General features: G+C 39.3%; 2 protein-coding genes and 1 long non-coding RNA gene across 4 annotated transcripts in view; 2 read left to right on the top strand and 1 right to left on the bottom strand.

Annotated features, from left to right (window-relative positions):
- Positions 1–2,023: 2,023 nt before the first annotated feature.
- LOC140649177 (uncharacterized) lies at positions 2,024–10,357 on the bottom strand. The gene is made up of 3 exons (XR_012041511.1): positions 8,059–10,357; positions 7,283–7,379; positions 2,024–4,583 (listed from the first exon to the last, which is right to left on the bottom strand). It is a non-coding gene; the product is annotated as an uncharacterized lncRNA (long non-coding RNA).
- On the top strand, positions 4,841–5,821 carry GJE1 (gap junction protein epsilon 1; the record flags this gene model as incomplete). Its single annotated transcript, XM_072855400.1, is given in 2 exon segments — positions 4,841–5,035; positions 5,426–5,821. Coding segments are annotated over 2 exon segments (591 nt in total), but the record flags the coding sequence as incomplete, so codon positions are not given.
- Positions 10,306–26,317, top strand: part of VTA1 (vesicle trafficking 1) — a 40,992-nt gene continuing 24,980 nt past the window's right edge. For both annotated transcript variants that reach the window (XM_072855980.1, XM_072855979.1), the window contains exons 1-2: positions 10,306–10,501; positions 24,666–24,760. In XM_072855980.1, coding sequence (XP_072712081.1) covers positions 10,393–10,501; positions 24,666–24,760 — 204 coding nt within the window. In that variant the 5' untranslated portion in view covers positions 10,306–10,392. The remainder of the gene's footprint in view (positions 10,502–24,665; positions 24,761–26,317) is intronic.

A 26,317-nucleotide genomic window follows, 5' to 3' on the forward strand; every position in this document is an offset into this window, starting at 1 on the left:
TTAAGTAAGTCATGTCTTCTTGTTACCTGAATACAGGCTTTCTTAGCTTGGTGGAGGTTTTATCTTTCAGTTTCTTGAGTCAGCGGCTCTATTTAAAGGACAAGAGGATACAGAAGCAGATCACTTCCCCTGTCCCCAGGTTTCAAAAGAGATAACAGGGTTTGCTACTGCTACTATGTGGGTAGCTGGAAGTGGGTCCAAGAAGCATCTGAGAAGAGTAGGCAGAGCTGGAGAAAGGAGGGGATGGAGACAAGGACTCTCTACATGGATGTGAAACACTCCATGTTGTGGAGCCTCCAAGGAGGACAAACGTTCAGCTTCTAAGGCCACATCTCTATGGCCAGACCTCAAACTCTAAGGTTAGACATCTCAACATCAAACCTCTACGACTCTTTTACTAGTAAAATAGCGCTGAAAGTTAATCACCTCATAGGCAATGCCAGTGCATTCCCTGGGAGAAATGGGTATGGGAAGAATTACTCTAAAAAGAAGAATTGTTGTGGATTGGTGTAGAGAATGTCACAAATGGCATAAGCTAGCAAACTAGATATGTTCTAAAGACAAATGCTGAGTTCCACTATGGCTGCTCAGGAATAAGCTCTAAGAAGCAGCTAACTAATAGAAAAGATGTCAGATGTGTGCCTTGCAGCCCTTTCCCCTTCAAGACTCCAGCTAACAGAAGAAGTAGCTACACTCTATGGTCAGAGCCAAGCTGTGTCCTCCAGCAGTACTGTGTCCCTGGAGCACTGGGCTGCAAGCAGTAGTTTGTGGCCTCCCAGGCCTGGCAAAGCTGCAACAAACACCGATATGGAAATGCCTCTTTGTTAAGTCTGCATGACTGGACACGGTGACTGTAGAAAAGAATGCCAGAGTGATTCATCATGCCTATTTCTTAATTTTCCAAAATATGCTTTTTAGATTAAACATAATTTAAAAAAAATTAAAAAGTGAGGAAGAAGCTTTATGTATGACACACATCTCCCCAGACTGAGCGCCGTGGTTGAGCCCATACGCCTGTGCAATAAACCCAGACTCTCTTTAGTCCATCCTTCTCAACTGCCAGACTTTGCATCCTGCCTGCTACACTCCCTGCTAAACACAAACCAGCAGGCAGTCAGGAGGATCTGAAGAAGTGACCTGCCTCCTAAGCCTCCCACCCCAGCTGAAGGTGAGGCAACCTCCATCTCAGGTCCAATTGCAGTAGAAGCACCAGCCTGCAGCTAGTAGAGGCCTCCACTGGGCCTAAGATTCAACGTGGGGAACTCTGCAAACCAAAACAGAAATTCAGGTGCTTCCAGCACTAGGAAAAGCTGGAAAGCTGGCAGAAGAGGCTGTTGTCCAAGATTTAGGCATGCAAGCTCTCTTTTGTCAGAAAAAAAATTATCTTACTGATACCAGTTCATTTTTTGTGCCATTTCATTTTGTGCCATTTCCATGGTGCCATTTTTTCATGGCACAAGGATAATAGGTGCCATTACATTTAACCACACTAATAAAGCAATGAACTGGGTGCTTAATGTTAAACATGCAGTTCATCCCTCTAAGCACAAGTACAGCTTCATGCATGCGTTTAGTTTCCATTTGTTTAACTGTGATTATTCAGTAGGACTGCAACTCATTAAAAGGTTAAAGAGCATACTGCTGAGTTGCAACCTTGAGCTGAAAGCCAGGCTTCGGACTCACTTAGAAACAAATGTGGTATCAACATCTCCCATCCCATTTGTGCATGATAGACAACCAACAGACAGCTGCTCCTGCAGATTCAAAACAAATAATGATTTTCTGTCAAGAAAGTCCCAAGGAACGGCTTGAGTTGCCTTAACAGACTGCATTCAAAAGGACTGCACAATGCCAGCTTACTCTACTCCCATCTCAAATCATTCTCTTAATGTGGTGTTACGAAGCACATTATTGAACACGCATGACAAAAGGAAAACATTGCTATTAGTTCCTCTTAGTGTGAAGATAATGGGCTTCCTGTGCTTCAGCTCACATGACATGTATTGAGCCACTTCAAAGAAACAGACAGTTTTATTGTGGGCCCATTCATCACATTCAGCGGGGTTTGAGCACAGACACCCATGGGGTTTGTATTGGGTTTATTTGACAACCTCTCCACAATTCATTTTTTATTTCAATGCAGCTGTATTCCTTGCGTGTTTCCAGAACCAAAGCAGAGCACCACCAGTTAACTCTTCTTTTAGCATCTTTATCACAGGACAGAAATTCAAGTTTCCATAATGTTACTGAGGTCATAACAGAGAACGATGTGATTGCCTTAGATTAGACAATCCAGTCAGATAAGTAATTCTGTTATCCCCACCTAACAATATAAAGATACAAAGTAGCATTTGTATCATGCAGCTTTTTACCTAAAATGTGTTCTTAAATATTTTTTCTCTCTATAGTGAAATCAACTGCTTCCTGACCAAACTTTATTATTATTGTGGGTTCATGTTCATCGATTAATGTGAAAATAATTGCTACTATACCAAGCATAATAAAAAGCATTGAAAGATCTAGCTCAATTTAGAAACTAGGAGTTTTTCAGTTTTCCCATTGTTGCTTTTTTAAACATTTCTGCTTAAAGAGATCATAAGAAATATCAACACAAGTATTATTTGAAGTACAATCAACAGTAGGTTTTCAATAGCAACTCACATTTTAAAAGAATTAAATGATTAAAATATTACTGATATTAAACATCTGTCCAGCATGCTGAGCTAATTTAGTAATTTTACAGTATTGTGGGAACATTAACAATTGCTTTCGGATGATAATTAAGCTCCATATGTATTATGAGCAGAAGAAAAACAATTCACTGTAATCACAATTATTGCATTTTTGTGAAGGTTAGTCACACATTCTGAGAACCACAGTATTTTATTGCAGAACACATACCACTGTGAGATATTATTGCTTTTAGTTCATTCAATATATACAAACCTCAGCATTCTCTCTACGCAGTAGAGCAGCAGATTGCATTAAAGAAAGTTTAGAAACCCAGTCTCAGTGCTACTAATACAGCACCTTTTACAGTCCTCCAGGGGATAAATAGACATTTAATTAACTGCCTGAAAAAGGAGCTGTAGTAAATAACACACACTTATTGAAGCGCTTTTCACCTTCTTCGTAATCTAGCTGCTTCAGCAGATGTAGAGCAGGTTCCCCTTACAAAGGGTGTTCCGATGTCTTCCAACAGTTATTCTAATCATGCCATTAATATCGTCATTGTGGTACCTTTTCGAGCCACAGCAGCCAAATCCACACATAAAAATGAACCCCGATTCCCACCTCTTCCCTCCTCCTGTCTATGTTCCCGTGCCTGTGAGCATACATCACGGGAGGGGCAATACTTCTTCTTACATCAACTTGAAGTCACGCTGCAACCAATTACAAGGGAGGCTCTCTCATGAGTTTAGAGGTAAAAGAGTAAATGCCCCTCTTTGGATTTGGTGGCTGGATTTCACTTTCCTGTGCATCTTCTTCAGTACGCCGAATAAGCTACTGCGCACCAGCGACCGAATGACGAGCTACCTCTTCCCCTCCTCTGGTTTCCCGTCTCCACCCTTCCTCTCTCCAGCTTCTCAGAAAACTCCCACTAGGTTCAAACTAAGGTGTCGAAGTACATCCCTGCGCTGTTCACCAGCGGGAGCGTCTGGCACACGCGTGAGCTCCCATGCATAGCTCTTCTGGAGTTCTTTCAACTGCACATATGGAGTATGTGGGCAAATTATTAACAGCAATTATCGCCATGAAGTTATTTGTAGCAATATCGGAGGGGTTAATATTATTTGTTTTAATTCAATTGCTGTTATTTCTTTGAGTTCAGAATCTTGGACCTACAGCTTCCAAGTTCGGTTGCATCCTTACTTTTCATTGGACTTAGTTAAAAATAAGTTATTAACCTCTAGATGGTGTAAACCGAACCTGTCGGCAGCGCAGGAGGCCAGCGCTGCGCCCCGGCTGGCGGGGTCCCGGCTCCTTCCGCCGGCGGCAGCCCCGAGACCGCCGCGCCGGGGCTGCAGCTGATGCGTAGCCCCCGGCCGGGGCCGGGGCCGGGGCGGGGGCCGGGGCCGGGACCGGGACCGGGACCGGGGCCGGGGCCTGCCCGGAGGCAACGGGCGGAGCGAGCCGGGGCGGGGGCTGGCTCCGGCCGCCACCGCCCGCGCCGGGCGCCGTCCCCAGAGACGTCCCCAACTACGTGCGGAGGGATGTGCGAGTACGCGGGGGCGGGCCCGGGGCCGGAGCCGGGAGCGAGGGGTCCGGCCCCAAACCGCGAGGGAGCCGCGCCGCGTCCTCCATCCCCCGAGCACCGAGCAGCGGCGCCGGATCCCTTCCTTCACGGGGCGCTCAGCAGCAGGGCTTCCCGGGCGGGACGCGATGCCCACCGAAACAGGCCTGCCTGGGTGCTAGAAATGCCCCTTTGGGGAAGCTCAAGTTTAATTTGCAAGAATAAGTATCGTTAGGTTTGATGATGCACGGCGGTCCTTACTTTGCCATCACCTGACACGACGTAGAGCGGTACAACAGCAAAATGAATGGACTTCTCGGTCAAAGCGTTCAGCTCCGTCTGGTGCATTCTGCAACAGCAAAATTCAGATAAAGGCAGTGAACCAAATTAACTGATAAGTGCTAGACAAATGAGTGTTTATATAAAATTACTAGCAACAATAAAGTGTTCTAAGCCATTATTTTGTTAGAAGCTACTGCAGCCTTCATAGGCAAACTCTCTCCTTTTAAAACAAGTAGGATAAAAGAAGTATTTTGGATAATGAGAAAGAGCAAGTAGGCCTCCAACAATAATGCTGTTCATTTTTGTTTTCATGTTGAATAACCCTGTGATTTGCAGCTCAGGGCACCAACAGTAATTGGCCAATTCCATGCTCTTTCCTTTGGCTCCGTTTGTATGCTTTTCCTTGGTGTTTTGGGCTTTGCTGTTTATGGAAATGAGGCCTTGCATTTCAGCTGTGACCCAGACAAGAGACAGGTTAATCTTTTCTGTCACAACCAGTTCAGGCCTATAACTCCTCAGGTAATTATCTTCTTTTATTGTAGAAATCCAATGTTAACAAAATAAACTGCAAAAATTAAACATAATTGTTCCATATAAGAAGTAGTAACTGATAGGGCTAATTATCACTTAGCTTTTCCATGAATATTTTCCTTTTAATAACTTTTCATCTGTGACTAAATACAGAGTTGTGCTTTCTATCTTTCATAACAACAACCCTCACGTTTCAGAAACCAACTGAACTTTTAAAATTAAAACATAACAGTGATTTTTACCTTTATTGTCATCTAAGTGTTTATACATTTGATATATATTAAAAACAGACTTGCAAAATGTTCCGATATGTGCGCGTTTTAGCTGTCCCGATGCAGTTGTAAATGGTCTGACAACTACGGTTCTGCTACATTTTAGGTACTCTGGGCATTACAGTTGGTGATTGTACTGGTACCCGGAGCCTTTTTTCACCTTTATGCTGCGTGTAAGAGCATCGAACAGGAAGATATCCTCCAAAAGTAACTCTATGCTGGTTTTCATACCTTCTCTGTTTCCTTAAGGATTATCCTTGAAGCTGTGGCTTTTTCGCTTCAGATTCAGCTCTTTGGTTTCAAAGTGAACGCAATCTACATGTGTGATGTGGGAGCACTTGAAAAAAAGTTTAACATTACCCAGTGCATGGTGCCAGAGCACTTTGAAAAGACAATTTTTCTTATTGCAATGTACACGTTTACTGTGATTACAGTGGTCTTGTGTGTTGCCGAAATTTTTGAGATCTCATGTAGAAGGCTAGGTTTCTTAAAAACTCAGTGATGTCAATAACTCCTAGTCATTTACCACCCTGTCCACCTGCAGTTTTATAACAAGGATTTCAAGCTATAACAAAAAAAATCTCCTGTCCTCTATGCAATGTTACAGAAGAGAAACACACTCATGATTACTGCTTATTCCTCATCTGAAAACCACTGCATTATGTGAATAATCTTTGTTTCCATGTAAAGATCAAAGGCAATAAGATTCACAAGACCAACATGTTTTCATGACCTGCCACATACAACAGTTTTGCCTCCAGAGGCGTGTCTGCATGTGAGGAGGAGGCTATTTATGTATATATTTTTATTCACAGCTTTTCTAACACATGCAATTGGAGCTAGTAAAGTTATTGACTTGCCAGGAAAAACTATTCCAAATTTCTTACATGGTCTTATGGCTTAGGAATTAAGCAGTAATGGTGGATAATCTCTGGGTACAAGAAAGTGTTCAAACGTTTTCCCAAGCAGTGCCACTGTTGCAACCCGCATCTCAGACCCCAGGGGCAGAGACTCCTGCTTAGGCTGCGGTGACAACATATCCATCAATATCAGCTTACTTTGCAGCAGTCCAGCTAGTGTCAGCTGCTAGCTGTGAATCTCCTTCTAAAAGTGAAAGACTGGCATGGTATTCTTTGTGCTGACTGGAATGCCTTACCCTCATTATGTTCTGGTTTACCATGTAGAAGATTTTTACCAATTTTGTATGATCACATTTTGAAGGAGTAAAAGGGCTTTATGACTTAGTTTTGCATAAGAGGCTTAAGTGTCAAAAAAAATCTCAGAGAAAAGCCTTTTCTGGGTCCAGTCACGCCTTGATTTCAGTGAGTTTTGCTTGTGTGTGACTGCAGAACTGGGCCCACATAATTTTTTGCCGTGTGTGTCACATCTAACTTCTTATTGCTCTGGCTAAACTTGCTAGAATAACAGTTAAACAGAAGTCTGCATACTAAAATTATTCCATGCAATAAGTGTATTTGGATAGGTTAGGTCTTGAACTTTATATAGGTATCAGATGTTTTCGTGTCCAACAGTTTCTTCTTAAGGACTAATAGACATCTTAAACTTAGAAGTTATTTAATTCCTGCTGCTGAAGTGAGGTAATGGAAAAAACAGATTTCAGAACTGTAAAGAAACGTAGAGGTAGTTTCCTGTATAGAATATGTACAAATCACAATCTTAACAATTAGCTCTTTTCAATTTGTTTTTCAAATACCCTCAATTTCTAGGAAAAAAAAATAGAAGGTTTCTTCCTCTTCCTCTTGCATCATTTTCTACGGCTACTAAATTGAACAATTTCTGTTCTGAATCTCAGTGAAACAAGAGACTCAGACTCATCACTACTTAACAGTGATGCAGGAACCAGCAAAGTCAAAAGGAATCCATCAGCATCTTTGGACACAGTTTGAGGCCTGTAACACTGAAGGGAAGAACATCTTTGCTTCTCGAATTAAGTTTAACTTACGTGAAAAACACAGTGTAAGCAACATTCAGCATAAAAGCATAAAAAGTTGAGATCTTGGTGGCAGCATTTTGGTCCTTTCAGGAATATTTGGAAAATTCTGGAAAAGTTACCACAAAATCTTTTAGCACCAGCTGTTAGTTAAGCAGGCCCAAACAAGGTTAGGTTGTAAGAACCTTGTAATCCTCACCCACAAAAGTAGTCCTCGTTACATAAATGGAATTGCATTATTTAGTTGTCTTGGATTTGATTGCTTCTGGGCCATTTAAATCTAAGTGGATCACAACTAGATGTGTGATTTTTTTAATATGCTGATCAAGAACAAGATGATAAATTTCAATACATTCACTGTATTAAAGCGTTAATGTTGTGTTACTTTTTCCCCACGGAACTAAGTTATATGTTGTCTTAGATATATGTCCAGTCAACACTATCAGATTTGTGCAATAGTAAAGCAGTTACTTGATATTTGCAAGAATTACAAGTGGAATAAGAATCACTGTGCTAACTTCTTGTTTGCATAATATACCATGTGCTTTGGTAGATACATGCTTAATTTTTTGTTGTACACATCGGTATCCATCTGGAATTATTCTTTGCAATTTCAACTTGTAATCTCAGGTAAAAAAAAATCTTTTTATAAATAAATAAATTACGATATATCTATTACTACTAAAAAGAATAATTTACTTCCATGTGCTAGCTACAGTCGTGACCAATTGTAGTCAAATCACACTTAATCAGATGTTTGTATAATAATAAACTAACTTAATCACAACCTTGTCAGTATTTTCCCTGGTGCTTAATATTTCCATTGCTTGTTGTTGTTCTTCTGTAGATTCCAAAACATTTCAGAAAGGTCAGAGGAGTGCCAAAACCCTGAACTCCTTAGGGGACTTCCCTGTTACCGTCAAGAGCCTTGCAGAGCCAGGACTGGCAAAGGACTGCCTGAGGACCCCTGGGGGGGCTCTAGGAGATGGATTACCCACCACCGTGCCCTTTCCCTTGCTGGTCAAAATCTGGAACATATCAAAGCATGTTCTTCTTCCAAATCAGATACAATGCAGATTTTTTCTGCACTTCCTGTGAAATTAAAATTGTCAAATTCCTCAGTTTATCATTTAAAAACAAAATGTGCATTATTGCCTTTTAGTGCAAATGTTTTTCTGTGACTGATTCCGTCATTAGTTTCTGGAACATGTTGATGGAGATATGTCCACGTAAAGAAACCATTTCCCCATGGTTGTCAACACTTCTCTTTCCTACATTTGCCATTTGTTTTCCTGGCACTCATTGTATTCTCAAGTGTCTCTAAACTTTTCTTTCTCCTAGTCTTCCAAACTCCCACCACTTTTATGCTCATCTACATTGCTTTCCATCAGCTTCCTTACACCCTTACTCCCTCTGAGATTTATAACATGTCTGCATGCGTTTCTCAGTGTTGCACTTTAGCTCAAATGCTTAGCAAATATTTGAGATGATCCTGAAGGCTTTTTTTGCCATTATGAAAGGAATTATATAATACACTTGGGGATTCTTTGATTCAATTCTATTTCCTTACACAGCAAATATGAAATCCTGTCTCCCAGAACACAGTAGGAAGTATTTTTGTTGCTTTCATCAGAGTCACATTATAAGTGCTTCTTTGACTTTTTCATTGTTTTCCACCATACTCTAGCAGCCTCATTTTCACAGACAGCACTCAAGCAATCCCCAGCTCATGCGTTTGCAGTCAGTTTTGTCCCTAGCCAGACATCATGCCCATTTCAGTTCTCACTTAACAAAGAGCTGTAATTGTTCCCTTCATCTTCAATGAAACAAGCTAAATACAACCCGTAAGTGACGCAATTGCCTTTACATCAAAGGTATAGTTGCTCTGGGCCAGCAAACTTCTAGTACACCACCACAACATCCCAGTCCTATAACCACTCCTTGTTCTGTTCCCTTCTTGTCTTCCTTTCTTCTGCTCAGCCACCATTTCCCTTCTGTTCTCTTTTCAGCACTCTCCCATGCTAGCAATGAGACAACGCAGCCGCCTCTCCTACCCTGTGCCTCCTTCCAACCTGCATCTTTCTTTATGCCCTGGAAGCACTGACATCCTCCTGCCTTGCAGACATCCATTTTGAGACCACGACAGTGTCTGGCAACTGGGCCATTTAAAATAAATTAAAAAAAATCATTTAACTGTGCTGTCAGAATGAGAAGATGACAGACACTAAAATAATTTACATTGCAATTTGTGAGAGCCATTTGAAACCACTCTGCTTCAACGGTTCCTATTTCTTTTGCTGTTCTTATCCCCTCTCAGCAAAAAGAGGTTCCTCTGAGAAAAAGTTATCTGGGAAGCGCTGATCCTGCGAGATATATTTTCTACGGCTGGCGGACTTGCTGACAGCTGTCGGGAAGCAGCCCCGTCTGGTGAAGCGCCATTAACCAGGCCGCTGTCGCACACGGCTTCTCCAGCCAGCGGCAGCGGGACGAAGGGCAGAGGCCCGGCAGTAGAGGTCTGGTTCAGTGCTCGAGGGCCTCCCGGACCGCTGGTGAGCCTCGGGGCTGCCCAAAGGGAAGGTTTTTCAACCTGAACAGGAGTTTTACTTGCAGGTCTACCGCCAGGGGGAAGGTCTGCACAGCTCTCGGGGCTGACGTGCCAAAGGAAGGGGCAAAGAAGGGCCGGGGAAGGCGTCGCCGCTCAGCTGCGGAGAGCGGGGCCAGGCCGCCATTCCCCCGGCTGGGGCCGGGGAAGCCCCAGCCACCCCGAGGCCTCCAGGCCTCTCCGCACGGCGGCTGTGGGACGCGTTTCAAACACTGCCGAGCCACGCAGGAGACGCGTGAGGCGGTACAGCCCCGCGGACGGGCGGGCGGGCCAACCCGCCCGGCGCTGACCGGCTGCTGCCAGCCGAGGCCCGGGGAAGCCGCCCGGAAGCCGCCCGTAGCCCGCTCCTCCCGCTCAGCAGAGGGCGCTCTTCCAGGGTGCACCGCCACCGGCGGCAGCCCGCCCACTGCGCACGCGCGCCAGTGTCCCCTGCCGGAAGCGGAAGCGGCCGGCGCCAGGCTGAGGAGCGAGAGCTGTTGTCTGCTGTCCGTTGTTGCCGCTTCGTGTCGCCGCCCGCGTGATGGCGGCCACGGCGCTTCCCCCGCTGCCGCCGCAGTTCAAGAGCATCCAGCACCATCTGCGAACCGCGCAGGAGCTGGACAAGCGCGAGCCGGTGGTGGCATACTACTGTGAGTGAGGCGGCCGCAGCGCCGTCCCGCCCCGCCAGCCCCCGAGCCGAGCCGGGCCCGGCCCGGCCCGTCGCGTCCCGCCCCGCCGCTGCTCCCGGCGACTGGAGCCGCTACCGTCCCCCGGCCACCAGTCGCTGCACCGGGCGGAGCGCGCCCCTCCCTCTGTCCGCCTGGCTTGTTGGGTTGCGCGGAGTGCCCGTCGGATGTACGGACAAGCGGGGGCGGAGGGGGAAGCCCCACCTCTTGGGGCGGTACGGGGTGTTCACGGTTTTCCTTGTCTGCCGCTTCAGCTGCGAGCCCCAGCCCGTCTTTCATTATCGCAGTGTTAAGCCTCTTTGCAGACGTAGTGGATATGCCAGCAGCCTAAATACATGATTGTACGCACGTGTATAAAGTCAAGTTTTCGGTGTTGGGATAGTCCTAATAAGAATCGCAAAAAAGTAACATTCGAGAGTCTTTTCAGAGTTTTTCACTTGCTGAAAAGACCTCCTTCTTTCTGTCTTGTATCTGAGTAAGAAGTTTTAATTCTTTTAATACTGTTCATTTTATTTTTTGTGAGGCTTTGCCACTTCTTCAGGGCTCTCTAAGGGGGAGAGTGGGTGGGTCTTCTTTTATTTGTTTTATTGAAATGAACACAGCGAGAATAATTTTCTCTTACTGTAAATCTTTCAAATTAACATGCACATTTTTCAAGCTAACTTATGGCTTCGAAGCTAACGATCGTCAGGGTGGTCTGTGAGCCTTTCTAAAAGACTTTCCATAGTTAATTAAGAAATGCAAGCCTGTTGTTAGTCGTCTTAAATTCCTGTCACCACAACTTGGAAAATTTTGAAGACTAGCAGATCACCAGAAATGTATGTTTATGTTGTTTGTTATTTTCTTTTTATTGAGATGTGAGGAGGTAATTCAGGGAGTTTACTTGTTAATAGCTTATCTTCAAAAAGAGTTAAATAAAAAATAGAGGTAGAACTGGTACTTTAGTTTGTAAGGCAATCTTAAGTTTAGAAGGATGAACTCATGAAATTCAGGCTTCAGAAAGCTCTGAAAAAACTGTCAGCTGAGCGTCAGAAGAATAGTTTTAATTTTTATGTGTTATGCAGGAATACTGTGCTAATGTGGAAAAGTGCCACCAGAGAAGTGAACATATTAGAACACTGTATGTTCTCAATAGTACTTGCTCTTTTTTACTGGAAAAAAACAGGACAAATCATACTTCGTGTGGCAGGAAGCACCAGCTAGGTCAAATTGCACTGTTTGTTTTTTTTCTTTATTTCTTTGGGGTTTTTTACCAGATGGAATACCCTGTCTGGCTATACAATAAAAGTACTAGCATTTATTGAAGGTAATGAAATACAAGTCTATTTTTATTTTGGAACAGAAATGTTTTGGTGGCTGACCTGTATTTTTCTTAATGTCTTTTCCATTCTGAAACTTAAGGTAAGTCTTAGTGTACAGGAAAAAAATAACTTGAATTGTTAGCATTTTCAGTAAAGTCCTTTGCATTGTCTGTCCTACGTAGCCTGAAAATTTGCATATCATTCTTTCATTTGAGTACTTCAGCACATCTGATTCATTACTGAGTATAGAGAAGACCGTATTCTAGAGATATCTTTCTCATTACATTATTACATAAAGTAAAAAGCAGTGACACCTCTTTTTCAAGGCAGGTCTTGCTTGGATCCTTTGTTCTTTTAAATACACAAAGGAGAAGAACTAGTTTTCACCAGTGTTCCACTGATTACACTTATTTCCTCCCATGGTTGATGAGTTTGTCTGGGTTGACTAAAATGCAGAATTCCTGTTTTATGGGAATTTTTTGTTGTTTTAATTCTGGCTTTGAAGCAAAAAGAAGGTTTATGAACCATTAATTTTGAACATTGTGGATTTGGAACAATTATGCAGAATCCCAAAGTATTAATTACTACTATTGCTACTATCAAAAAAATGTACTGTGTATACTTCTAGCATGCTATGAATAATAAAAGCTTTCCTAAAAAGGTAGCGTTTTTTAAAGTGTAAGTCTGGGTATACAAAAAATTTTCAGGATACTTTTCAGATAACATTTTGAAAGCAACACAGATTTTATGTGGAGTTAAAGCAACATTTCTCATTAGATGCTTCACTGAAAAAAATGGAACATCTTGTTGAATCTTTGGAATGTGTTTCAGAGGAGCTCTATACATTTGCTATAATGTATTGTGTGGAACGAGTAGCACGAGGAAAGCTTGGTGTGTACTGGAACATGTGGTGTTCTCTGTGCTGTCGCTCCTCCGCCAGGCTTGTCTGCAGGCCTGTGCCTGGCACCGTGCGTGTCGTGGGACCAGGAGGCTGGTGTCGCACAGCAGCCAGCCAAGGGGACCCTGTGGTGAAAGGCCATGTGATGGAACAGTGCTGCGTGTTTTGTCACAAGGCTGCTTGCACAGCCACTGCGTGAGGGGGAACATCTGAATTTTGGTTATATGATGGATGTAACCATCAGTCTGAAGAAAAGAGTAAGGTGTTTATAGCTTTGGAATGTTGCCAGGAGTGGTACATCCCTAGGCAAAAGCTTTGGTCCTAATGTTTCCATGGCACAGTAGTTTTCAGTATGGATGTATGTTTGCTAGGTTTTGATTTATGTACATTTTAGTTCAATTCCACTTGTATATTTCTGATAATAGGAGCTGCTACACAAACTAATTAGGATATCAGAAGCAAGTGAACTCTGGTAAGATGTGTTTGCAGCCTAAAATTCTTTCTATAGCTCAGCAATAAAGTCAGGAGCAACTATTTACTGCTCATCATATTATTTTTGTCTCTCATCAGCAGCCACTGGTGCCAGAGGTGTCCTCTCAAAGCTGGGAATTTGAATGGCAGTTACACATTTTATTTGCGTACACCATTTTACATCTTTTTTCTCTTATGTTTTTTTGGGTATAGTTCATTTGAAGCATTAAACTAGGATAAACCAGCACTGCCACCTAAAGAAGATACTGTAGTCCTTCGCTGGCCACTCACTCCCAATCCTAATGTGCTTCAGAAGCAAACATTGATGTAACTGTACGATGAAAAACAACAATAAGCTGTTTTTCAGCCAGGCCAATTCACTACTGCTTAAACAGCTGTGCTTCCACACAGACAAAGACAAGGAACAAGACACAGTGGCTTGGGGTGAAGACAGGACTCCTGCTTTTTTGATATTGCTGGCATATTTTGATTTAAAGAAACTGTAATTTGATGAACCTTAATCTGTTTTACACAACATGGATAGCTACAGCGGGAATGATTTATATTTTTCAACTGTGGCATAATTTTCCACATGAAAAATAAAACGTTGAAGAACAACATTGATGCTTTTGTGCACCATAACACATCACAGATGCTTTTTGTTGTGGTACTTGCTAGAAACATTGCAAAAATTAAAAAATTATTTTATTTCTGATAGTCCTGTGTATTCCTTACAAAGCCTTCATGCTTAGCTCCATTTTTAGGTATTCAAATTCAAAGTAGCATATTATCAGTAGCTTTATATGTTGTTTGTAAACTGTTCCTTTTTTTAGCCCTAGCTGCTGTTAGTAGATGGACATAATTGATTGAAGCAATAAAAATATATTTCCTTCCTGGCAGTATGTACTGTAAATTTATATGGCTGTAAAATTTGTTCCACTTAGAACACAGACTGTAGAGAAATAAAGGAGCCAAGCTTATTTTTTTAAGTTGTACGGGACATGATCTCACAAAATAATTCCTCTTTTAAAGAGATTAGAGACTTTATGGTTAATGTAAGTGTTCAGCACTGCAGTAGTCTACTGCCTTCTTTTAAAATGCTTGACTCCCCATATGATACATTTTCTCACATTTCATATTATTTTGTTAATCGTTGTCATTAAGTATGTAGCTATTTCAGGTTCAGTAAAGGTCAGCTGATTAGATAAGTATAAGGGAATCCTGGTAAAGGATGCTACGTTGATTAGGCAATAAGTGATTGGTGGCCAATAAAGTAACTTTTTTATGTTAAAAACTTACATGAGTGACTGTTTGACTACTTTGAGATGTTATTCTGCAAACACAAGGAGGCAGGCTTTGATAAAAAAATTCTCTGGCCTGTGTAATAACTAAAGAAATTACATCTTTAACTGTGCCATAGGCAGTTTGACTCAGAAGTTATTTTTTGAAAAATTGCAAGGTTTGAGAGGTAGTTTTGTCTTCTGAAAACTTATGTGTTAGTGTTTAAAGCAAGATTTTCCTTAATAGCTGTTTTTTCAGCCTTTCAGGAGTGTTGTTAAGCTCTTTCCAAAGATGATTGGTAGTTTATTTTATACTTCTGTACTTACTGGCCATTGATGTTCTAATTCAGAAGTATTGAGAGAATGCCAGTGAGTTGCCAGAAAAGCATTGATGTTTCATGGTATATAACTTCCTAACACACAACAGTGTTTGGATATCCAGTGAATGCAATGTGGAAAAATATTCTAGTAACTTCAGAAAAGCAGCGCTGTGATGGTTTTTGCTTCACAGTCTGCTAAACATTGGAGAACATTCATGTGAGATCAGTAGACTTGATCCGTTTAAAAAAGGTGTGAAGAAAATCTCCTACAGTTCTCACATTCTTTAGATAGAAAACCACCACAGAAATCCTTATGAAGGATCTTACTATTGTGTTGACATGTCTGGTTTTGTGGGATCAAGCAGGAGAGAAAGGCAAAAGAAACTATTTTTTTTCCACAACTAGTTGACAAGTTGAATCAAAAGTCATTCAGCTTTTAAGAGAAATACCTATCTGTTAAATGTGACTGGCTTTTTACTTTCAAGTTTAGTCAGACATCTATAAACAAGCTTCTCACTACATACCAATTACAAGACGTTTTTTATTAAAAAAAAAAAAAAGACAAAAAATGAAGTTCATGGTCTGACTCAGAACTTGGGAAATATAGTTACTATGTAATTTTACAACTGAAATACTGTTAATTTTTTACTGATCCTTCCTCAAAGCAGAGCACTAATAACAGACAAATATTTTAATTGAGCTTTTAATTTATTCAGCTTTTTATTGTATCTTGGTGCATTTTGAATGACTAATTTAGAAGACGCATGTAATTTAGATGTATTAATGGAAATAAAAGTAAAAGGTATTTGCTGTATTTCACTGCAGAGGTTCTGCACGTACTTACTGACTTCATTTAACTGTAACGTTGTAGAATTGAAATGCATAAAATAATGTTCTTATAACATTCCTTATCTAATAAGATCAAATTCCTGAGCTTTCCACTTGAAATATTAATTTTTTTATACTAGTTTTATATAATCCATTTGTAAAAGTACATTTTCTATATTCTCACGTTGCTGGTGGCAGAAAACTGTTTTGTGTGTTGCTAATACTACAAATGATTTAAAGCCTATTATTGGAGATTACATACTGAAGAATAGATTTAATCTGTTCTTTACCCAGGATAAGTTAATTGAAATGGTCAAATATTTAAGTAGCTACCCATTTCATAGTGAGCTTTGAGACTTGCTTTGATTGTGCTATGAGTATAAACTAAAAATATCTCTCAATTTCTTTTTTTTTCCCCATGCTTTCTATTTTTTCTGTCTTCAATCTTGTCTTGTCTGCTCTGATTTGTTTCAAAGATTTGTAAGTGGGGAAAACCGTGCTCTTAAAACTCTCGTTTGTCTGTGGAGACAGAAAAACAGTGAGAAGTAATTGGAATAACAAAGATAAATACATAAACCCCACAGTCCTCAAAGCAAACTGTGGGCAGAAACAAAAATTAAAGATGATGTTAACTATTGTGTAGTATTTTTGGCACTTGCTTTGATTACATAAGTAATATTTAAAAATAATCTGCTCTGACAGAGATAGGAATGAGAACATAAAATATAACAAGTGTACTTCAGAGGTTGAAACTTTATTTCTGAGGTCTGTGTATTTGTATAAAACTCCTAAAGTTCAATTGTATGGTGTAAATATACTAACATGCATTTTTCCACCGTATAATTCACATTTTTTTGGTGGATCTTTATGCAACTTGAACCTCAGGAAGCAGAATTAAGAACTGTCTTTTCCTGCCTGAGGTTTGCTGCTGCTTCTGAAGAAGTGATGCATCAATATCAGCATTCTAATTTGCAGAATCACAGAATCATTGAGGTTGAAGGAAACTTTGTACGTCACCTAGTGCAAGCCCCTGCTCAAAGCATGAAGCATGATCACTAGTACAGGTTGGTCAGGACTGTGTCCAGGCAGGTTTTGAATATCCCCAAGGATGGAGACTCCACAGCTGCTGGGAGCAACCTGTTCCAGTGTGTGATTATCCACACAATAGAAGATTTTTCTTATGTTTAAATGGGATTTCCTGTATTTCATTTTGTGCCCATTGCCTCTTGTCCTGTCACTGGGCAGCACTGAGAAAGGTCTGGCTTTGTCTTCACTCCCCACTGCCCCCCTCCCCACATCGGGTATTTATGCACATTGATAAGACCCTCTGAGCCTTCTCTTTTCAAGACTAAACAGTCCTAGCTCTCTGCCTCTCCTGGTATGACAGATGTTCCTAGCCCTCTTTCATCTTTGTGGCCCTTCCCATGTCTCTTGTACTGGGAGCCTGGAACTGGACGCAGTACTTGAGGTGTGTCACACCAGTGCTGAGTAGAAGGGAAAGATCACCTCCCTTAACCTGCTGGCAATTCTCCTAATGCAGGCCTGGATGCTGTTAGCAATTAAGGTCAGGAGTGCACTTCGGAAACTTATCTCATGGTCATGCCCAGCTAGGGTGCTTTGTTTCACCTCACAGAGTAGTTTGAGAGCATGAAATAGGTTTCTTCCAGTTTAAACTAAACTGGAGGGTGTTCCACAGGAGTGCTTCAGATTTGTGCTCTAATCACTACAAGCTGTTTTGTCCGCATGACTTGACCATAACTAATGCAGAGTAGCTGCCTTCTCCTCCTTTTGCCTTCTTGAGATCTCAATTACTATAAATCCTACAGTTAAGGTAGTTTTTCTGTTTTAATGAGAAACACTTCATTTTCTTTATTAGACTATAGAGACAAGCTTTGAAAAATACTGATAGTTTAAATATTGTGCAAAAGCTTAGAAACCTATGAGTTCCACATATAGATCTCTTACTCAAATTTTACAAGACCAAAGTTGGTCCTTAAACCACACTGAAGAATGGCAGTGTAGAATACTGAGTGATTTCCTGGGATTCATAATAGATATTATTAGATTACTTGTTTTGGCATCTAACCTTAATAATTACCACTCTTGTTTGTAATTGCAAATTTTGTTTCACCTGTTTAGTTTGTTTACAAGTTGCTATTCTTCAAATAACAGTGAAATCTAATGTAATTTACAATGACTTCAGTAATTTTAAGTAAGAGACAATTTTCTTGAGATAGTTTTGACTTGACAAAGTTTGTCCAGCATGTAACATAACCTTGAAATATACTGTTATCAATCTATTTTCCTCTGCAGGATTTAGAATACTATGAAAGATCTGAGGGGAAGAGGAGGGGGCCATGATACTATCCTTTTTTTGTTGAGTTTCTTAATTAAATTTGTGTGTAGTCTTCCTTCCCCTCACTTTTGTCTCTGAATTTTTTTTTTCCTTGCATTTCTCCTTAAACTAATTTCACCTGAAAATAAATATTTAAAAGTAATTTGTGTTCTCTGGAATGTTTCAGATTTTGAGTTGATGCTGCCAGCCTAATACTTACCTTGACTTTTGCCAGTTTCCTTCAGTGTCATATAATGAAGAGGTATTGGGCCCTTCGAAGTTAGTTTGTCAGTGCTATTAAATCTATTTTTAAAAGTCTTTGAATTCAGACAACTTTGACTTAGCCATGTAGAAATAGCATATATTTATGATCTGCATGCAGAAATTACATGAATGAAGTATGATACATTAATGTTCACAAAAGCAAGAATAATTAATTTTTATTTTTCTTTGCAGATGCGTTCTTTATGAAAATACACTTGCAGTAGTTTGAGTACAGTCCAATTTAATGTTTTGGTGTCCCTTGCTTCCCACATTTGTATTCCAACTATTGTCTCCTGTACCAAGCAGTTAACGAATGTTTTTCTGCCAGTGGTTTGACAAAGGGAAGAGGAAGGTGTAGAATATGAATGAGTAATAAATTACGGCCTGAAAAAGCTTTCATCTCCTAATCAGAATCAAAATATGGCTAAAGTTTATGGCAATGTTTTTTGTTACTGTTTAATGTCAATTTGTTACTATTAAATGTCAAAAATATTCCAGTTCCTAATTTTTTTTTTTCTGTATTAGAGAATAAAATACACATGGCGAAAAAGAACTGAAATCTTTTGATCCTGTTAGACTAGGAAAAAGAAAGAGGGATAGTAGGACAGAATTTAGAAGATAGAATCAACCTATTGTGCGTGCTTGCTGGCTGGAACTTTTGTGCTCCAGTATTTTTACTTGGCACGGAGTTAGTTTAAAATGGGAGTGAGGGGAGTTTCAGTTGTTATCCAAACATAAATCTGGAATAACTTACTGTGTATTAGGAATGAATGCCTGGCACGTACTAAAGACAAAATACTAATTCTGAAATTGTGCTGTGTATTAGCAAAGGAAAAATAACGTGGTATTGCATGACATAAATAAAAGCAGAGAAGTTTCTGTAAGGCTCACTGTATAATTCCTTCCAGCACACCCACACTTAGTATTTGCAGAACAAAGATTAAGGGCAACAAATCAAGACATAAATTTTGTAGTTGTCTTGGCTAAACATTTTTCTGAGAATGATTACTTGCCAAGTCTTTATGAATTTGAAGATAAATGTCCTGTCTGCAAACTGAGAGCAAACCCTCTTTTAGTTAATAATTGGCAAAACAGTTCTGTCTTTGTGCATAAAAGATTACAAATTACTTTAGCTCTACTTATAATATTAATTAATATTTAGACATTAGCTCTGTGTAGCCTCCTTTACCTCCTTAGTGCTTTACTTTATGCATATACTACTGTTGTTGGCCACACAAAAATCATTTTTGCTATTTGATTTGGATAAAGGGGGCAAAAAATGTAGATTGTATCTGTTATAAAGCCAAGTGCGTAAAACAAGCTTAAAAAGAACCAATAATTGCATTCACTGACTTGTTTCCAAGTATTCCAGATCTTCATCACAAATAGTGAAGAGAGATGAGAATTACAGGTCACTTATTTCCAAGATTGTCTGCATTCTTCAAATACTTCATTTAGGCTTTAAAAACTTTTGTAGCTACAATGTATGGTTTTAGTTGTCTTTTTATATCACTATTTTCAGCAGCTCGGCTTTTCACAGAGGAAATTTTTTATCAAAAGTTGCCAAGCAAATGGCTCCTGTAAGTCTAGTTGTTTAGTTTTACTGTAGTCATTAGGAACATGCACTTTAAACATTTTTCAGTGTATAGAGAGAAGTTCTGAAGAGAAGAACTCTGAAATAATTTTGATGTAAAATGGCATCTCAAGTGTGCTATTTTTAAAAGGTGAAAAAATGCAATTGTAATACAGAACACTAAGAGGATTTATTTCTGTGGTGTCCATACCATTGAGGAGATTAACTTCTAGTTATTAGACATTGAACCACTTGCATTAAAGCAAAATTTTTGTGACTTAGCAGGCACAGTAATAATACATTCCATTGCTTTTGCAATATTATAGAAACCAGAACAGCTGTATTTAAAGGAATGTAAATAATTACTCTGTTTTCTTTCAGATGGGGGGGTACGGGGGACGGGACTGAACTCATGTTACATTTGGCTTTCTCAGCAGAGATGTTGGAGGCGGTAGACTTTTGGCCTCTTGCTTATGAGTTCTATGCTACTGAGATTACCTGTCAACATAAACATGGAGGACAGTTCTTTGACCATTAATTGCCAGTTTAAAATTCCACTGATGATACGAACACAGGAAAATTATGTTTTGCTCATTGCTGCTGAAAATTCAGTAATGAAGTGAGTTTGCCCATTTGCTGCACGTTAAACAGGAAAAGGACATAATAGATTTCCTTCACTAGATCAAAGCATATCTTTCAGTTACTATCGTGTATCCTTACCATAAGTAATATTTGTGTGATAAACTACACACAAAAGTAAAAGATATGTAAGAGTCTTCTGACACCTTAATTGGCAAAGGTAGTATCAAAACCAACACGGTTGTACAGATAGCCTTCATATAGAATACTCAGGACATTTCAAAATTAGAGCAGAGAGAAGGATGACAAAAGATGCAGACATGGAAAAACTTGTGTTTGGAAATAAATTAAGATTCTTTGCCTTAGGAATAAGATGTAATAATAATACACAAAAATGTAAAGAGTAGAACTAGTAGACACTTTTTCCTGTTGTCTGTAATAAGGCAAGGGATTACTTATTGCTTTCAGATTCACTCACATATTGCTCTTCATACAGATAACGTTTTGAAATTTTGCTTTTGAAATTAAAATAATATTATTTTTATTTCAGTAGTGTCTGTAGAGGCAAATACCAAATTATTTCTCTTCATCCTATTCTGTTTCTGTCAGAGGAATTCCTAGTTCTTTCAGTTTTTCAAGTACTTCACTTGCTGTCTGCTTGATAAGTTTAATGATTGTTGATAGAGGTTTTCAACACCCAAGCCCCACCTTTGACTAGAGCAGCACTGAGTAAAGCAGTAAGTGTGCCTAAATGTACTTAACATTTTGTTTGTCACTGGTGAGTTTCAAACACTGGAGAGTATACTTTCCTTCTGTATCTTCAGTTCATCAATTGAAACTGATGTTCCAGGCGATTTTGAGTGGTAGAGTATGGTTTGCGTTTTCTGACCTGTAGGTTGCCTAGTTCTTGATTACAATCAGGTTGTTTTATCAAAGGTATTTGAGTCAAGACTCCCTTTCAGTACTGAATGCTACTAGGTAGTGATGCTCTGTCAATAGTAGGTTTCAGAAACATCATACTCTTTCTTGATCACTACTTACTTGAGAAGGAAGGAATAGCTTTTGCCCTTACCTCATTGATTGCCTCATTAGAGGCCTGTCTCTGGGCAGGTTTTGTTATGCAGTACTCCTTTCAAACATATTACTGTATGTGAAGATGTGAGTATGCACAAATTCTGAACTCTGAAAGTTCTTAAAGATTGCAGTAGGCTCTTGTTAGGGTAACATAAGTGTGCTCTGAGCTTTTGCCAGTTAATAAGATCATGCAGGAAATCTCCTTTCCAGTTTATATAGATGATACAAATTGAGGTTTGATGGCTAGACGTGGTAACTGTCTGGTATAGTCACTTGTGTGGTACGAGATGTAATTGCTGTGACAGGTGCAACACATTTAATCTTAGTCCAGGTGACATTAATTGTCTGTAGAATGTCTCTGTTCTTAATATCTGTAGAGCTGCTGCTAGAGCACCTTCACATTTTCTTTACAGTCTATGTATGCTTGGGATAATAGTCCTTCGATCTTGAATGACCTGAGGACTCTTGGGCACCTTGGTCCCAGAGTCTTTTGTAGCAGGAAAGTGGTGTTGGTATGGAACGTTGCTTGATGTCACCCACAGTGTAAATTTATATATAGACAAGAAAAACATGTTTCATATCTGTAACTATTGTTCCTTGACCTGTGTTCTCTGTGTATTCAAGACTCACTCTTCTACATTTGTTTATTGGAATGCCCGAAGGAGTCTTCAAATTTTTCCTCAGTCTCTGAAATCATAAGAGGGGAGAGGGCTGGCTTTTTAGGGCTGCCTGTAAAGCATACAGATGTTACAGTCCTGTAAATACACCCCTTTGGATATTATTGAGGAAAAAAATTATCTTGCTTTCACTATTTAAATGGATGTATTTGCAATGAATGTGGGGAAAAAAGCCACATATAGGTAACCGAAGAGTAACAGTTAAGCAGATAAAAAATAAGCAGATCTTTTAATGATTAAACTGATCCTCAAGACTAAAGACATTTGCAAGATTTCCATTTATATGGAAACAGTTCTTTTTATGTAAATTAATTTTGGAAGAGATATGAAGGTGCGTGCTTCAGCAAGTAAGATAAATCTATATCCAGTAATGACCAAGGGTATTCTGAATTTATGTAGCCCTAACTCTTATCAATCTAAAATTAATTTACTTTCCTCTGAAAATGTCTGTTATTTGCATCTGTCAAAAAGAAATAACTGATCTAGATGGCCCATAGGTCTAGCATCCATTATGTTAATTCCTAAGTTTTACATTATTAAATCATACCATGAAATGTGTTCAGGGAAGCTTACAGTCAAGTATGTACTTAAAAATCAGTTTAATTGAAGACTGTAAGCATTAACTCCTCATCATGTGATTGTGGTACTTTAATCGGCAGTAGACTTAAATTAGCTTTGAGTGCCTCAGATACACATCTCTGTGTCTTTCTGTGTATGGATTTCTTTGAAGTGTAATTTCCACTTTACATGTGCTGGTTTCATAATTTTTAATATTAACATGTCAGCATCCTGAAGATAAATAAGGTGGGCTTAAGAGTACATATCAGTAATTAGCTTAGTATTAGTGTTGTCATTTGATGAAACCTACATAGCATAGAATCTACATAGCAATTTTTGTTAAAATTGTCATCTTTCATTTGTCATGATCAATTGTAGTTGTTTATAGCCTTTATTAATTCCTGAAGTTTTGCTCAGAGTAGACTTTTACTTGGTTGTTTTTTACTGGAAACTTGAATACGAAGGTGCTAGGTTGTTTTATAAATTGTAAATGTAGAAGTAGAGAGGCGTTGGAGGGCACAAGTACTTTATTATTTTGGGGGGGTCTTTAAATGGTTGGGCAGCCCAACAGCTTTAACATTCAAAAATTTGTCAGCTTTGCAGTCCCAAATAAGGAATGTACACTTTGGTTGAATAGTCAATTGTATATGGAATGTGAAATACTACTTTTAAAATCCAGAAAAATGAGTTAAATTATGATGCTCACCAGCAGAACCTAGGCAGGTTTTGTAGAGAGAGATCTAATTTTATTAGGCAGACTGATAATGGATGGAAAAGGCAGACAAGCTTTTGAGCATATAATGTTTTCTTCTGCAGCAAACATCAGGATAAGTGCAGTTTGGAAACAACTGTGTTACATTCGTGTTTACTGAGATAATTTGAAGGGAAAAGACTTTCTCTAGTGCATGAAAAGATGTTTGGAAGGAGAGAGACGGTAAAGCTGTGAAGCATGTAAGGATCACCTGCAGAACTCTGTGTCCTGCAGGAAGAAGGACATTGGAGTATGCCGTAATAACTAGCTCGTGATAATATTTGGTAGAGTTACAGCTTTTAGTTCTTGAGCTCTGCATTTGAAGGTGTTTTGTAGGACTGACTTGAGGGTCAGGAGTGAGAGTTAGTGGAATGGGGGTTTTTTTGTGAAAAATGTTCTGCATCTGGTTACTGAATGTTTCTGCCCATTTTCCCTTCTCTGTATGTTTTAATCCTAGTAAATAATAGTTGTTTGGGTTTACCCACAGTTTCCTGAAGCATATAAAGTTCTGCCATGTGCGTACCTAAAATTCATAGATTTTTGGTAGTAAAAAGATAATTTTTAATCAGAAGATGTTAATTGTTCATTTTCAAGATCATATGAAAAACTGGCAACTTTACTTGCAGGGAAAGTTTAATAAAGTCTATCTTGTCTGATTTAAAGATCAGGTTTATGTCTTGTGTCTTTTGATGATATGTATGCATATACATGGATATAATAGATGCTGAATTCCATTTGTTAAAGTGGAGTTTAAAAGCTAGCTAGTTCCTGCTACATGAAGTTCCATTTTTGAGATATATCTGTACACTCTATACATATATGTAAGTCATATGAAAATTATTCACGTATAATTAGGGATAAAAATCGACTTGAAGTTCCTATTTGAGAGAGTTGCAAATGAGGATGGTGGTTATTTACAAAAGCACTTAATATTGCATCATAGTGATACAAGCATCAATCTGAAATCAGCAGAAATACTCATTGAGAAAAATAAAGCATAAATCTTACAAAAATATCTCCTAGTATCTCTGCAAGACTTGACATATCTAGGTTTCACTGTCATTGCTTAGTAGTACTGTAGTAGTACATTGTTAAACCACAAGATGAGTTTCTTTCAGATGTGTTGGGGCGGGGGGAGGCATTGCTTTTTTTGCTTATGGGTTTTGCCTTAGATAATCACTTCTGATTTTTTTTTTGGTGTGTTTTGTCTCCTTTAAAGGTCGTTTGTATGCAATGCAAACAGGGATGAAGATTGATAGTAAAACCCCAGAATGCCGTAAATTTTTATCCAAACTTATGGATCAGTTGGAAGCTGTAAGTAGAATTATTGCTCTTCTCTAAAATGATTCATGATGTTACTTAATTTTTATTTAAACTTCTGCAAATACTATCTTACCTCTGTCATCAGTCATTGATGCAACTACTCTGTATGCAGGCATACTGTATGAATTTAAGTTGTATGTAATAAATTGGCAGAAGGATTGAAAGGAGATAAAGCTATATGTGTATGTATGTTTATATGTATGTATGCATGCACGAGCATAACTGAAATTTCATACAGCAGACATTTGCCTTAAGGTTTTGTCTAGACAACCTGAATTACAGTACTTTATTCATACATATCCTCATGAGAAATCATAATTCATTATGAAATAAATGCGGGAGTTGAAGACTTTTTAATTGATTTGTCTTTGATTCCTTGAAGTCTGTGAGAGTTACTTTCACTGCTATAGAACTGGCTAGCCTAGTCCTTGGTGCTTTTGAAATTTTTGACCTAAACTGTTGTACCCAGGGAGTTTTTTAAAACATTCTCTAAAAGACAAAGATACTTTTGATCATATCCTCTGTTAGAGACTGGGGATCTTATACTATGAATTTTTGTAAGCACAGTCTTATCCGTGTGGGTGAGAGATAGCTATGCCACGCTCTTTTGAGTGGACCGGATAGTATTAAAAAGCAAACAACCTTAATTAGAACAGAGTTAAATGAAGAAAGATAAAGTCATTGTACAGATGGTCTGTTTAAGTTCCAGGAGCTGTTTATGTTCATATGCTGTAGTTTTCAATAATCTCGAAGTAGTGTCTGGATTTTAAGGTTTAAGTGCTTATTTGGAAGCAGAAAGTAATGTTGAAAAATGAAGCAGTGGTTCTTTTTGTGTTCAGTATTAATGATTCCATCCATAATCTAGCCATAGCAATGCCTGAAGAGTTTGTGTGAAACTAGTGCAACCGCCTTCAATTCTTAAGAAAAAAAAAAGAAACATGAACCATTTGTCTTTTATTCATACCTTGTGCTTCTTGCTATATTTCTGATTTTTTTAGCAATGGAAAATCCAGTGTACAGTAACTTCTTGGTGTGTTAGTTCATCAAATTTTAACATCTTTAATGGGTCTGATTTTCATGCTGAAAAGGGAAGAGAGGTGGCAGGAGAGATGAGATTAAAACTCCGAAAGATTTTCCTCTTCATTCCCTAAGTATTGTTAAAATTTATTTGATCCCTTGTGGTACTGCAGCAACTAATCTGTCTGCAGTGTTCAGTTACGTCTTTTGTTTCAAATTTGGAAAGACGGGAAAACCAGCAAAAACCCATGGTTTCATCTTTCAGTTGCTGGTAAGATTGTGTCAGAACTGATGGTCAGGTATCGAAGTTCCTTCTATGTAACCAAGTGGTGGAAGGATGGAGAGAGCACTTCTAAGCAGATCTAATACAGCATTTTTGGGGCCAGGAAGCTTGGGTATGTTGAGAAGTTGGACCTCTGCAGTAATTCAGCAGCAGCCGTTTTCAGTCTGCCCTTAACCATCAGTGGGCACAAAGGGGTGCTGCAGGTCTGTGCTAAATGTTTCTCACAGCCTTCTGTGTGTTGCCGTAAT

The sequence above is a fragment of the Ciconia boyciana genome, chromosome 3 (assembly GCF_034638445.1).
Source record: "Ciconia boyciana chromosome 3, ASM3463844v1, whole genome shotgun sequence".
NCBI lineage: Eukaryota > Metazoa > Chordata > Aves > Ciconiiformes > Ciconiidae > Ciconia > Ciconia boyciana.